Source organism: Tachysurus fulvidraco, chromosome 26, assembly GCF_022655615.1.
Source record: "Tachysurus fulvidraco isolate hzauxx_2018 chromosome 26, HZAU_PFXX_2.0, whole genome shotgun sequence".
Taxonomy (NCBI): Eukaryota; Metazoa; Chordata; class Actinopteri; order Siluriformes; family Bagridae; genus Tachysurus; species Tachysurus fulvidraco.
This window is the reverse complement of record NC_062543.1, coordinates 1,825,393-1,840,719: the sequence shown is the minus strand read 5'-3', so window position 1 is coordinate 1,840,719 and position 15,327 is coordinate 1,825,393. Positions and strand designations below refer to the sequence as shown.

Sequence of the window (15,327 nt, the reverse complement as noted above, 5' to 3'; positions counted from 1 at the left end):
GGGAGGAAACCGGAGTACCCGGAGGAAACCCCCGAGGCACGGGGAGAACATGCAAACTCCACACACACAAGGCAGAGGCGGGAATCGAACCCCCGACCCTGGAGGTGTGAGGCGAACATGCTAACCGTTAAGCCACCGTGCCCCGCTTCTCTAGGTATTATTAAGTGGAAAATAATATTTACACATATTTGGAGTCGGGTTATACACGATAGACTGCTGGTCAATGACAAGCTTATGTCTGATGACTAAATACAGACATATTTATATTCAATATTACGTCCTGAACATATATGTGCAGGTTGTATATCTAGTTTTTAGGAGCTACAGTAATTTCTTGGTCAATTGACAGTTTTTTGGAGGGTTGATACTTGACCAAGTTTCTCAAAATCCTTGCAAAAGTAAGATCTGTACCAGAGAATGTTGCATGCAGGATGATATTTGTGCAACCGATAAACAACGGATAATAATAAACAAAACTCACCTCTGTTATCCAGGCTGTGTTTATGGTTCACATCACTTCCTCCTTTCCCGAGACTGTCCATGCTGAGCGTACCCTGGCTGCAGAAATCCTCGTCCATTTGAACCTTCCCGTCCAGGAGCTGTACGGGCTGCTCGTCGTCCTCACAGTCGCAGTCGTCCAGGATGGGCGTCTCCCGAATGGCCATGCCGATCACCGAGCCGTGCTGGTGGGTACGAGGAGTCCGGAACCCGTCCCTGGACTGAGGTGGTCCGAGCAGAACCGAAGGGATGTAGTGAATCTCATGTGTGGCCTCAGTGCTGGCGCTCTTCTGGGGTGCCCTGCGGCGCCGGCACCAACGCTGACGAGTATAGAGGACCAGAGTGAAGAGCAGGATGAGGAGGAGGAGAGCGATCAGGCCACCCTGAGAAAGGGAACAGCATAACAGATTTAGGACAGACTTGAGAACAAAAATAGTGTCAGACATCATTTCAGATCTAAATACTGTAACATCCTCAGAGAAGTAAAGGGCAAATTCTATTACATGTTCTCACAATCTCTTTCCATCTCTTTCATTTCCAGGCGTCTAAAAAAACACGGCCGAGAGGAGGCTGCGTTCAAAGGCAACAAAGAAAACAAAACATTTGCGTTTGATTAGCAGATAGTAATCAGCAGAAATCTGGTAGTATGGTGAAAACCACTCCTGAGTGCTTGGCATGACTGGTAGCTCAAAAAAAAAAAAAAAAAAAAAAACACCAAAGGAGAATCAATAAGGAGAATCGGGTCGATTGGAAAAGGTGATAGAACTCGTCAAACTCCGAGAGAGCTCCGAGAGTTCGCGTGCTCACCGCTCCAACCGTTATTCACAGTTAGTCATGTTTTACGCCGCATCAAAGGCATCAACCAAACGGCCTCCGTGCCGAAGAAACCCGGAGCTACATCGCTTTTATCTTTTCTTTTTGGAAATCAAGACTTCTGTCACATGAGAAATGAGGGAACACCTTACAACAAAAACAAGGAGTTATATCATTTATGTTTGAATCACAAAAGTACAATCAAATAATAATTGATAAGGAAATGATGCAGGAGCATAAAACATACACGGAGTTCATTGTAGCCTAATGGTTAGCACGTTCACCTCACACCTCCAGGGTTGGGGGTTCGATTCCCACCTCCACCTTGTGTGTGTGGAGTTTACATGTTCTCCCCGTGCCTCGGGGGTTTCCTCCGGGTACTCCGGTTTCCTCCCCCGGTCCAAAGACATGCATGGTAGGTTGATTGGCATCTCTGGAAAATTGTCCGTAGTGTGTGTGTGTGTGTGTGTGTGTGTGTGTGTGTGTGTGTGTGTGTGTATGTGTGTATGTATGTGTGTGTGTATGTATGTGTGTGTGTATGTGTGTATGTATGTGTGTGTGTATGTATGTATGTGTGTATGTATGTGTGTATGTATGTGTGTATGTATGTGTGTATGTATGTGTGTGTGTATGTATGTATGTATGTATTTATTTATTTATTTATTTATTTATTATCTCTGCACCAATTGGATCAGTTCAGCAGCGAGTGTGCTTTCTTTCCTCACTCTCATCCTTCTCCGACGCATGACATAGAAAAGGGCTACAGTTTGATTATCAATCACCAAACTCGAAAATTCCATCTTCATGAGCAAAAACAAACCCCTCTCAGATTACAGCTCATGCACTGGCGGCTGTTCATAAATCACGGGCCGGTGGACGGGCGTAGACGGGCGCGCCTCACCCTGACTGAACGTGTTCATTAATCTCCGGCTGCAGCGGCACACATGCTGAAAATCTACTTTCCTCAAAGTCAAATGCAGAGGAATGAGAGCAGGAAGACTCATCAGTCCTGAGGGTCGGCGGGGTCACGGCGTAGGACGCGTGGAGCTTCAGTGCGACGCCATCAGGAGCGACGCTGATGTACGGAAACAAATGAAAAAGGCTGCAAGCGAAGCATGATATAAAATTCCTTCTACACTTGACGCAGGATGAACCCGATTGATCGTGTATTCGGACGCAGTCAGCGTTCTGAATTAATATCAACTTCTCGAGCAGCCGGAACATCAGCAAATTTCTTTTCAACAAGAGGCATATTTTATCTCTTTCTTTAATTTCTCATTTTCGTCGTCATCCAACCGCAGCTCAGGCCAAACAGCCAGCTATAAAGACACACGGCTCAATGTTTCACTCAGCGCTTAAGACTTAATTAAGAATAAACAAGCGCCTTAACGAGAGCGGACTACAGAGACCATCTGGCAGAGCGGTGATCGGTTTTAAAAGGGATGCCATGATGGAGAACCTACTAAACGTAGACGGCAGGAAGGACCGCAAACGCACGTTTAATATTAACCCTTTGGAAATAGTTGGGCTCAAAACTAGTAACCATTTAAAAGATCGACCTCGTCGGCATCAATACAATCCTTACATTAAGCATATGGATGTGCTGTTATTATGGAAACGATAGCAAGCTTGTTAATATAAACCTGTGATTTCACCGACCAATCGGATTCACCTGGCTTCGACCAATCAGATGTGAGAATTCAACCACACATGTAATGTGTCTCCAGGGAGTTTTTTTTTTTCTGCATCTTTTCTCCCGAGTCTCTCCGTCTCCTCTGATGTTAAGTTTTGTTGTGTATTGTTTTGTTCACATAATAATGGTAAACATTCTCTGTCTCTCTCTCTCTCTCTCCCCCCCCCTCTCTCTCTCTCTCTCTCTCTCTCTCTCTCTCTCTCTCTCTCTCTCTCTCTCTCTCTCTCTCTCCTGTGAGTATATATACTTGTATGTCACTTCTCTCCTTTCTTGTAAATATCTAATGCACGTGACGATCCAGTTGCTTGGCAACCGATAAATAAACCTTGTGTATAAGAAGCAGAAGACGATGACAGGATACAAATGTGTTAATATAAGATTTGTATCACGTAAATGTATTTTATGAAGACATAAAACGCTGTAACTTTAACTTTTTTCGAATCTTCCAGATCAAAACCAAGCGGTTTACACACCTTCGCTGCGTCCGTGAACGTCTTAAACAAAAAAAAAAACGTCCGGAGACGGATGGAGTGTTTTAATATGACTGGCACTGACATTAAACGTAGCTGTATATGAATAAACATGACACTGACATTAAACGTAGCTGTATATGAATCAAAAGTTCATCATGTCAGGAATTAATACACAAAATGTTTAGAATTGTTGGCAAATTGCTTTCAAAATAAAACACTTCAGGGGTTGTCATGGTAACAACGCATCGTCACAACTTTCCAGGAAGCATAAAATCCTCTGTAAAGTGACGTGACGTACGGCTAAGGACGGTGACCCATACTCAGAATTTGTTCTCTGCATTTGACCCATTCAAAGTGCACACACACACACACACACAGCAGTGAACACACACACACACACACACACACACACACCGTGAACACACACCCGGAGCAGTGGGCAGCCATTTATGCTGCGGTGCCCGGGGAGCAGTTGGGGGGTTCGGTGCCTTGCTCAAGGGCACCTCAGTCGTGGTATTGCCGGCCCGAGACTCGAACCCACAACCTTAGGGTTAGGAGTCAGACTCTCTAACCATTAGGCCACGACTTACTGAACCTTTACGAAGCTCTGACACTGGAGACTCCTTCCTTCCCTTCTTTAATCAGTTCATTTCCAGCCTAAGATTATTTAGGTTAGAACACAACTGTTTAAAACAATCCCTGCGAATGAGCTGTTACCATGGAAACAATGTTGTATAAAAAAAAGTGCATTCATTTAAATAAAAAATGAAAAAAATGACAACTGGAGCTATAAAATGATTTCGAACCTTCGGACCAATCAGATGCCCGAACCTCGTAGAGTTTCGCTTCATTTCCGAGCAGCTACTCAAGAAAAGTGACAGATAGAAGAATAGCTTTATGTTTCAAGACAAACTGCCGCTGAGAATATAGCGAGCTCCTCCACCTCACACCAAACACACCATCAAGGCCTCAGGCTGAAGAAAAGGTAAAGAAAAAAAAAACCACACACCCGCCGTCCTCCAGTCGTTATTAATGCATAACCTGAAGATATGTGAAGAAATTCAGAACAGCGCAGTGCTTAAAGGTATGCGGCCTTTTCCTGCGCGCAGCGTGCAGCTTTAGCCTTCAAGCTCTTAAAGTTTTAAAAGAAACATAAAGCCATAGAAGAAAAGAAAAGAAAGAAGAAATAAAAAATACGACATTCCAGTTAATCCGAAGTTTTTTTCCACTTTATTAGACTTTAATTAATGTAATGTAAATACAAAACTGCCGAGTTTATTTCTCACCGCACTGTAAGTCACAGCAATAATATCATAATCACTGGGAAATTGACCATCAGGCCAGAGATGAAGTCGGAAAATGGAATAAATCCCAAATCCATATGGATACAAACCAGCGTGCTTTAGTGTCCCTCCTCAATCATCTGCAGCTGATTGCAGTTAAGCTGCGAATATCGAGCCAGATTTCCCTCTGAATCAGTGCTTACACACTTACACACCCTCACACACACACTCACACACCCTCACACACACACTCACACACCCTTACACACTTACACACCCTCACACACACACTCACACACCCTCACACACACACTCACACACCCTCACACACTTACACACACCCTCACACACACACACACACACACACACACACACACACACACACACACCCTTACACACTTACACACATACACACACACACTCACACTCACACTCACACACTTACACACCCTCATACACACTCACACACTTACACACCCTCACACACACTCACACACTTACACACCATCACACACACTCACATACTTATACACACTCACACACCTACACACCATCACACACACCTTCACACCATCACACACACTCACACACACTCACATACTTACACACCCTCACACACAACTTCACACACGTACACACCCACGTTCACACACTTGCACACACCTTCACACACTTACACACCCTCACACACTTACACACCCTCACACACACACCTTCACACCATCACACACACACACACACACACACACACCTTCACACACAACTTCACACACTTACACACCAACGTTCACACACTTGCACACACCTTCACACACTTACACACCCTCACACACACCTTCACACACTTACACACCCTCACACACAACTTCACACACTTACACACCGACCTTCACACACTTACACACCGACCTTCACACACTTACACACCTTCACACACTTACACACCCTCACACACTTACACACTCTAACGCACGAAGTACACACAAAGTACGTATTGAACGAAGTATAGCATGTCGTGAACGTATTTATATTTGTTGTGTGTATAAAAGGCTTCTCTACATGTTATAGTGTTTGTTATTTTTACATTATTATAAATACGACTTTCAGTTTTATTCAAAAGAAGAATGAGAACTTTTATTAGATATTTTTTGATATCATAAAAACCATAAAAGCCTCTGGTCGATCCACAAATCCATCCAGCTGGCCTGACCTCATTACACACACACACACACACACACACACACACACACACACACACACACACACACACACACACACACACACACACACACAATTAGGTTACACTGCACCTGTATTAGGTGTAACTCTGCCTGTTCAGCTGTATTTTTGTGTGGAGACAACATTTAGGTTATGTCCAGCGTAACTAGCGAGCTTAGCTTGGCGTGCCATTGGATTGGATTGGATTGCATGTGGGGAAATTAGACTACAGGCTGGATCAGGGTTTGGGCACCAGCTGGGTCTACAAGCTGCACCCTCATCTGCCATGTATCAGGGAAAACACCCACAATGCCTTTCTGCAGGAATACTGTTCGGCCAAGCGTCAGCTGGGACACGCTGACCAGAACGAATCACAGTGAAGCCTTTATGAATATTAATGAGCTTCCTGATCTACTCATATTTGCCATTTTTGACTATAAAGTTCATGAATGATTCATAATAACTGAATCTGAACAAATACTTTATTTAGAACGAACAGATGATGTGTTGTAAAGAGACACAAATACAGAAGGAGAACGCTGGGATTCGCACCAGGTTTGTTAATACAATACAGATACAAATGACCACATTCTTGTGTCCATTCATATCCATCGCCTGGTCGGGGTTTGGAAACATTCATTCATTCATTCATTCATTCATTCATTTCCTACCGCTTATCTGAACTTCTCGGGTCACGGGGAGCCTGTGTCTATCTCAGGCGTCATCAGGCATCGAGGCAGGATACACCCTGGACGGAGTGCCGACCCATCACAGGGCACACACACACACTCTCATTCACACACACACTCACACACTACGGACAATTTTCCAGAGATGCCAATCAACCTACCATGCATGTCTTTGGACCGGGGGAGGAAACCGGAGTACCCGGAGGAAACCCCCGAGGCACGGGGAGAACATGCAAACTCCACACACACAAGGCGGAGATGGGAATCGAACCCCCGACCCCGGAGGTGTGAGGCGAACGTGCTAACCACTAAGCCACCATGCCCCCCCTGTTTGGAAACAGAACCAACTAAATGTGTTAGGCAGGAACAATTAATGACAACTGTGTGATTGTGACTTATATAAATAAATAATAGTCCTGGACATGTATGTGAGAACGATTATGAAGCGATGGAGCTGAGATCGAGAAACATCTACATCCAGAATTCACACCACACACACACACACACACCACGCACCATATCAGAGCTGACGTTACATCTGGTCTAGGCCACGCCCACAACGTCAATACCGTGACAAATTATTACTGAACTGTTTTCCAGAAGAATCATTTGATCATCTCACCTATAATGGATGCAGAACTGAATGTCCAAAAGATCGATAGAAGCAAAAGATGGTGTTTATATTTGCTTTAAAGTAAAGTGACATGACGTGACGTACGGCTAAGTACAGTGACCCAGACTCAGAATTCGTTCCGCATTTAACCCATCCAAATCCCACACACAGTAGTGAACACACACACACACACACACACACACACACACACACACACACACACACAGCAGTGAACACACACAGTGAACACACTCCCAGAGCAGTGGGCAGCCATTTATGCTGCGGCGCCCGGGGAGCAGTTGGGGGGGTTCGGTGCCTTGCTCAAAGGCACCTCGGTCGTGGCCGGCCCGAGACTCGAACCCACAACCTTAGGGTTAGGAGTCAGACTCTCTAACCATTAGGCCACGACTTCACTTGTTCATAAGTACCACTTCCTCACATCTCCGAACATCATTCCACGTTTCTGATCCTTGTAGAGCTAAAAACAACTCCACTTCACCTCTCCGTCCTACCCTACAGGAGAGAGAGAGACGGAGAGAGAGAGACGGAGAGAGAGAGACAGATCCTCAGTTCATGCATTACAATATTCAGCAAGAACAAAAGTAAATTTTAATATGTGTGCTGGAGGAAGACAAATGGTCCACTTCTGCACTAATAGTCGCCAATTGGAAAATCAGGCCACTTTTCTCATTCTGGGATCGTAATAAGATGCTGGTGGGGTGTTTTTTTTTCCTTCATCTCCTTTAATGACATCCCATGATGCACCTTGTTTGCATGGTAACCAAATATAATTGCCTGATAATCATGCATAGTGGTGTGCTCATTATTGCTCGTTGGTTGAAGTTCTGTTCTTCTCTCTGCACGTTATTTGTTTATTTATTTATTTTACCAAATAAACAGTTTTGCATGTAGAAAGTTAAGCTGAGCTGCTGATGGTTGAAGACTTGCATGCAAATTTTGATAAGACTGACAAGCCCAAGGCCACACCCCTTTTACTAAAATGACAGGCACAAAGGCCACACCTCTTATACTGTAGTAAAACTGACAGGAATTAAGGCAACACCTACATTATTAAAACCGACAGGAACAAAAGCCCCTCTCACAGTAACACTACAGATACAGAAGCCACGCCCCTAACAAAATAACACTACAGATACAGAAGCCACGCCCCTAACACAGTAACACTACAGATACAGAAGCCATTCCCCTCTCACAGTAACACTACAGATACAGAAGCCACGCCCCTAACAAAATAACACTACAGATACAGAAGCCACGCCCCTAACAAAATAACACTACAGATACAGAAGCCACGCCCCTAACAAAATAACACTACAGATACAGAAGCCACGCCCCTCTCACAGTAACACTACAGATACAAAAGCCACGCCCCTCTCACAGTAACACAACAGATACAGAAGCCACGCCCCTCTCACAGTAACACAACAGATACAGAAGCCACGCCCCTCTCACAGTAACACTACAGATACAGAAGCCACGCCCCTCTCACAGTAACACAACAGATACAGAAGCCACGCCCCTCTCACAGTAACACTACAGATTCAAAAGCCACGCCCCTCTCACAGTAACACAACAGATACAGAAGCCACGCCCCTCTCACAGTAACACTACAGATACAAAAGCCACGCCCCTCTCACAGTAACACAACAGATACAGAAGCCACGCCCCTCTCACAGTAACACAACAGATACAGAAGCCACGCCCCTCTCACAGTAACACAACAGATACAGAAGCCACGCCCCTCTCACAGTAACACAACAGATACAGAAGCCACACCTCTCACACTAACACTACAGATTCAAAAGCCACGCCCCTTTCACAGTAACACAACAGATACAGAAGCCACGCCCCTCTCACAGTAACACAACAAATACAGAAGCCACGCCCCTCTCATAGTAACACAACAGATACAGAAGCCACACCTCTCACACTAACACTACAGATTCAAAAGCCACGCCCCTTTCACAGTAACACAACAGATACAGAAGCCACGCCCCCTTGACTTTTTCATGTTATTTTCAATATGTGATCGACATCAAACATCAACCCTTAATCGCTGCAGAGACATTTTGTAAAAATGTACTTGATCATTAGAATCCGTCCTGTTTCCTGTGTCAGAAACGGAGTGAAGCATTAAATTGATGCAGGAAAGCAGTGCAGCTTTATTAGCCTGAGGTAAGAACAAGCTAATCTTAGTAAGGACACATTGAAACCACCTTCGCTCCATGTGCCTGCTTTACCTCGCACTAAACGGCTGCTCGTTACGCCAGATCAGTGATCTTCTGAGTGCAGATGTGAGATCATAGAGCATGTGAGTAGCCTGTAGCCATAACCTCGTTTAATCCTGGTGCAAAATGCCAATTCAGCAACGGCAATCGAAACCCGTTCATTCGGGTCACAGTCGAAAAGAACCGGAACACCGATGCTGCCTTCATGCGACTAAGTCGTCGTGATCTTCCGACTTTAAGGTCACTTAAGGACGCTAGCGCTTGTTTATCAACTGTCTGGTCATAAAAAGCACTGAAACTGCTTTAATAGTGAAGAAAAAAAATGGTTGTTGCTTTGCGCGAGATGTAAACCGCGTTTATCGGCTTTTTACCGGGGGACAAAAGCTAATCGACAAAAAGTAATTAAGATTTAAATTGCACATACATCTTGTTCTAGTTTGTGATTATAAACCAAATACGGGAGACTCTGTTAATCTGTTAGCAACATCGCCATAACGCTAAACGTTTCTCTTAAACGACTAGAACTTGTACGATCTACATTTGGTGTCATTTTGTTTTTTTCCCCCTGTTAAAGTTATAAGAACCATAAAAAAAAAAAAAATCACCTGCTGGTCCTAGCTTGTGAAATTAGATAGGAATATAAAACTGTATGTCTTGTTGGCGTTCGTCGCATGTGTCTGTTTTCTCAACCTAGCTTTCAGCACTTGTTTAAATTTTGTCCATCTGGCTGAGCAGAAACGCATCTGATCTTGGCTGCACCTGTCTGATGCTGCTGCTGTTATCCGGAGCAGTGCTGTCAGCAAAGCGAGGAACCTGGAGCGCAAACGCCATCTCCTCTCAGCAACACCCCATCACTCGTCCTCTCCCGCGGTTCAGACAGCAGCAGACGCCGTCACCGTCACCATCTGATCCTCTATTGCCTTCTGTATTGTTTCAGAAGAACAGCTGAAGGCCTAATGCTGAATGATTCGTCCCCAGGCTTTTTGCCCGTCTGACAGTAGCTCCGTCCAGAAGAGGCAGATTTTTCACTATCGAGCTGACGTTTGGCTCAGGCGTGCTTAACCGATCGAGAAAGACGCAGGGATAGAAGCGGGTGGTGGCAAAACAACAGCACGCAAGCGCTTGTGATATTAAAATGCTTGTTTTTGTGTGAATCTCTCGCTACTGTGAATCTCTCGCTACTCTCGCGGACACAAATAAGCCAGTACGTATAAAACGATACGAAAAATTACCAGTTTTAGAAATCCCGACTGACAAAGCAAATCGTCCTGTCAATCAAAATCCCTCCAGAACGCATCTCTCTCACCTCTGTCAAGAAACTCCCATTACCACTCTACAGTAGGAAGGTTTTCATCACCCACTTGTCAGTCCTGGTTTGTTCATGAGGTACGTAATTGTCCTGAATGTTTGTAAAGCTACAAAGGAATCTACAGCATGATTTTGGTTTACAGTGTAAACTGCTCATTAGCAGCAAACTAGCCTCGTACCATGTGGAAAGTCAGTCAGGTGCCATGTACCATACTGTAGCTACTGTATTTCCTCGGTAGCTAATTATTTTTACTGAATCACACTGAAACAAAACCTGGCTAGCTTCCTTCCTTTCCACCTGCATCCCTGCCGTAACGTATCATACAAACGGTCTGGCAAGCCAAAAACTCCAGCAGCAGCTAAGAAAGAGTCTGGGCAAAGCAAAAGTGAGGCTAATGGATTTGGTGTAATCCCAGTGCCTGGAGAATCTAAACAGTCAACACAGTGAGTGTGTGCAGTTGTCAATTGACACTGGAGTCATTAATGCAGACCAGCATCCCCATCTGCCATTGTTAGCTCAACTGAAGCATAACCAGAGTCTCTGTGACTCGTTCGGTTCCGTCTGTAGACTCGTTAAACTGTGGTTCATTACTAATACGGTGGAATAAACCAATAGGAAACTCGTTTACCTCGGAGAAGCAGAGGTCGACGACGAGAACGCACATCTAGGCCGGTCGGTGTGACGTATCTCAGGGACATTAAGGTTAATTAGATATGAAAGCTTCTGAGTTTGATCTGTGTGGAGTTGCAATTATGTAAGATGTTTGGGAGGAATGTTTGCCATCAGGTGATGCTGGGTAATTAGCGAGACAAGTCAGCAATTAAATAGCATGTATGCAAAACTACACTTGAGGTGCATGTGCAAAATGATTAGCATTTGATGATCGGCTTAACGTTATGCAAAGCATCAGATCCCATCCATTAGTGCCAACTTGGTGAATGTACCACCAGATTAGGCAACATTCTAGACCCCTTAAGTGCTTGAATTTCAAAACAGAATCTAGTGAGGTCGGGGCACGGTGGCTTAGTGGTTAGCATGTTCGCCTCACACCTCCAGGGTTGGGGGTTTGATTCTCGCCTCCGCCTTGTGTGTGTGGAGTTTGCATGTTCTCCCCGTGCCTCGGGGGTTTCCTCCGGGTACTCCGGTTTCCTCCCCCGGTCCAAAGACATGCATGGTAGGTTGATTGGCATCTCTGGAAAATTGTCTGTAGTGTGTGAGTGAATGAGAGTGTGTGTGTGTGTGTGTGCCCTGCGATGGGTTGGCACTCCGTCCAGGGTGTATCCTGCCTCGATGCCCGATGACGCCTGAGATAGGCACAGGCTCCCCGTGACCCGAGAAGTTTGGATAAGTGGTAGAAAATGAATGAATGAATGAATTAATCTAGTGAGGCTTTTTCTTTTCTTAATTTCTTTTGTCATTTTTTCAGTGAAGTCCCCTCACTGCTTGTATTAGCTTATGATTCAATAACCAGTCACCACTGTTCACATTTATGGCGTTTAGCAGACGCCGTTATTAAGAGCTACGATGCAAAAATTTTCTATCACATTATGACTGATTAGCACTGTTGCTAATGACCAATCATCAATCACCACTGTATTCAAAGACCAACCACTGATCACCATTTTCTTCTTCAACTACTTCCTTTTTGTCTATTTCCTTACTCCTCATCACCATCGTTTCGTTGGCTTCACTATATTTTCTCAGGAGTGACATACAGTCGTGGTGTCATACAGTAACAGTCGTGGTGTCATACAGTAACAGTCGTGGTGTCATACAGTAACAGTCGTGGTGTAATACAGTAACAGTCGTGGTGTCGTACAGTAACAGTCGTGGTGTCCTACAGTCACAGTCATACAGTAACAGTCGTGGTGTCATACAGTAACAGTCATGGTGTCATACAGTAACAGTCATACAGTAACAGTCATACAGTAACAGTCATACAGTAACAGTCGTGGTGTCATACAGTAAGAGTCGTGGTGTCATACAGTAACAGTCGTGGTGTCATACAGTAACAGTCATACAGTAACAGTCATACAGTAACAGTCGTGGTGTCATACAGTAACAGTCGTGGTATCGTACAGTAACAGTCATGGTGTCATACAGTAACAGTCATACAGTAACAGCCGTGGTGTCGTACAGTAACAGTCGTGGTGTCATACAGTAACAGTCATACAGTAACAGTCGTACAGTAACAGTCGTGGTGTCGTACAGTAACAGTCATACAGTAACAGTCGTGGTGTCGTACAGTAACAGTCATACAGTAACAGTCGTGGTGTCATACAGTAACAGTCGTGGTGTCATACAGTAACAGTCATACAGTAACAGTCGTGGTGTCGTACAGTAACAGTCATACAGTAACAGTCATACAGTAACAGTCGTGGTGTCGTACAGTAACAGTCGTGGTGTCATACAGTAACAGTCATACAGTAACAGTCATACAGTAACAGTCGTGGTGTCGTACAGTAACAGTCATACAGTAACAGTCATACAGTAACAGTCGTACAGTAACAGTCATACAGTAACAGTCGTACAGTAACAGTCATACAGTAACAGTCATACAGTAACAGTCGTGGTGTCGTACAGTAACAGTCGTACAGTAACAGTCATACAGTAACAGTCGTACAGTAACAGTCATACAGTAACAGTCATACAGTAACAGTCGTGGTGTCGTACAGTAACAGTCGTACAGTAACAGTCATACAGTAACAGTCATACAGTAACAGTCATGGTGTCGTACAGTAACAGTACACTTTAATCTTTCCCTTCTTCATGTAATACATTATGACGATTCAATGAATATGCAATTAGTCAACTCCTGATCATGTACGAGCTCAACGACACGACTTGCTTATGGTGTGGGTGGAATTACTTCTCCACCAAGGACATCTCCACCATCACATTAAACTCCTATGAGGATAGAACCCAAAGCCCCAGCACTTTTATCTCCCCTCCGTAGAGCTCACTAAACTACGTCTATGTGTTTGTCCCTGTGTTGATATTTAATCACGTATCATGGCATTTCTCCTCCTGCTGCGCTGAAAATATGGACTTATGCGGGGGACACTTGGACGTCCTCTAAACAGACAGTTCAGTGCCCACATCTCTGTTTGCTGAATGATGGAGAAAGGGCACTGAATTGTGCCAGGTTGGATTTTTCACTCCATCCACACCACCCACTGCAAAGCTCAGGCCAGTGTAATGACTCAGTGGTGTTATAAAGGGACGGTTTCATCCTGAACTTCACCATAAATGCTTGCTTGAAGAGAGGTCTGTGGACCACAGTGCTGCTGAAGTCTCAAACTTCTCAAAACTTCTCAAAGTTTAATAAAGCCTTCAAAAATAATACAACTTGGTTTTGAGGTTCTACGCGCTTCCTTTAAGGACGCCCAAAACCCTTTAAGCTGGAACCAATAAGCAGCTGTTTTTATTTCACTGAAAAACAAACCAGACCTGAAAGTGATGACGGGATTAAATTAACAGCTGACGTGAGATGAGGAAGGAACCTTTAGATCAGGGGAGTCAAACTCAAATTCACAGCGGGCCAAAATATAAAACTGAGATAAAGTCAGGGGCCAAACTGAATATTTATTGAAAAATTAACTGCAATTAACTGATATGTAATGTTCAACCTTTTTCATACAGAAACAAACTTTAGTTTTGCTTAAACACAGGATTCAGTACGACTCCTGAGTTCTTTCCCGAGTCGATAACTCCTGAGCTAAACGCTGTTACTACACAAAACGCGGTTGTAGCTGCGTCTCTACATTACTACGATAGGAAAGAGGTGTTATTTGTGTAGTAACAGCATTTATTGACAAGCCCCGCCCCTTTCTGCTCATCGGCTACACGTTTGTTTTGACTTTAGTTTCGATTTTTGTTTATTATTCGACCCGACTCGGTTTTCTGAAGCATTTCTCAAAAATCGGAGACCCTGCCTTTAACGACTGTCAACAAGGAATGAGGGGCGCTCGCTGTTCGTGACTACGCGTCAATACAGCGGCAAGGCATTCTGGGATTTGTAGTATTAGCGGAGCATGCGGCTAGCCGGCTGTAATGCAGATTTGATATGATCTCGCGGGCCAAATATAATTACACCGCGGGCCAGAGTTTGACACCTCTGCTTTAGAGGAACCAGATCGTTATTATCTTGCGGGTCACCAGGTTTTGTATAAACTGGTATGAAGATCTGCTGGCATCATGTTTAAGGGATTTAAAGAGGCGTCAAGAAATCTGTACTTCTTGTAACAATTTGAGAAAAATCCCAAATTTAACGAGTCAGCAAATGTGTCCAGAAGCTTTTGGCTGGAGAACTTTAGCATTTTCTTCGGGACATTCATCAGCACAGATTTTGCTGACTTTTTATTTGTAATCATTTAAATAAAGCACTTCCTGTCCTAGACACACACTAGCTCTTATTAGTCAACGTGTAGGACAAGGTGCCGCCCAGACCCAAGCATGGGGTTTCCTCTCGCCTCGGTGGCGTCTGACT

At 44.3% G+C, this 15,327-nt stretch overlaps 1 protein-coding gene across 2 annotated transcripts in view; it reads right to left on the bottom strand.

The window, feature by feature from the left end:
• Nucleotides 1–15,327, bottom strand: part of LOC113636578 (astrotactin-2-like) — a 369,910-nt gene that overhangs the window by 247,830 nt on the left and 106,753 nt on the right. The window contains exons 1-2 of one of the 2 annotated variants that reach the window (XM_047809141.1): nucleotides 1,002–1,155; nucleotides 482–881 (exon numbers count right to left, since the gene is read on the bottom strand). In XM_047809141.1, coding sequence (XP_047665097.1) covers nucleotides 482–665 — 184 coding nt within the window. In that variant the 5' untranslated portion in view covers nucleotides 666–881; nucleotides 1,002–1,155. Of the gene's footprint in view, nucleotides 1–481; nucleotides 882–1,001; nucleotides 1,156–15,327 lie in introns of those variants that run through there. The other variant, XM_047809140.1, reaches the window with a different exon arrangement.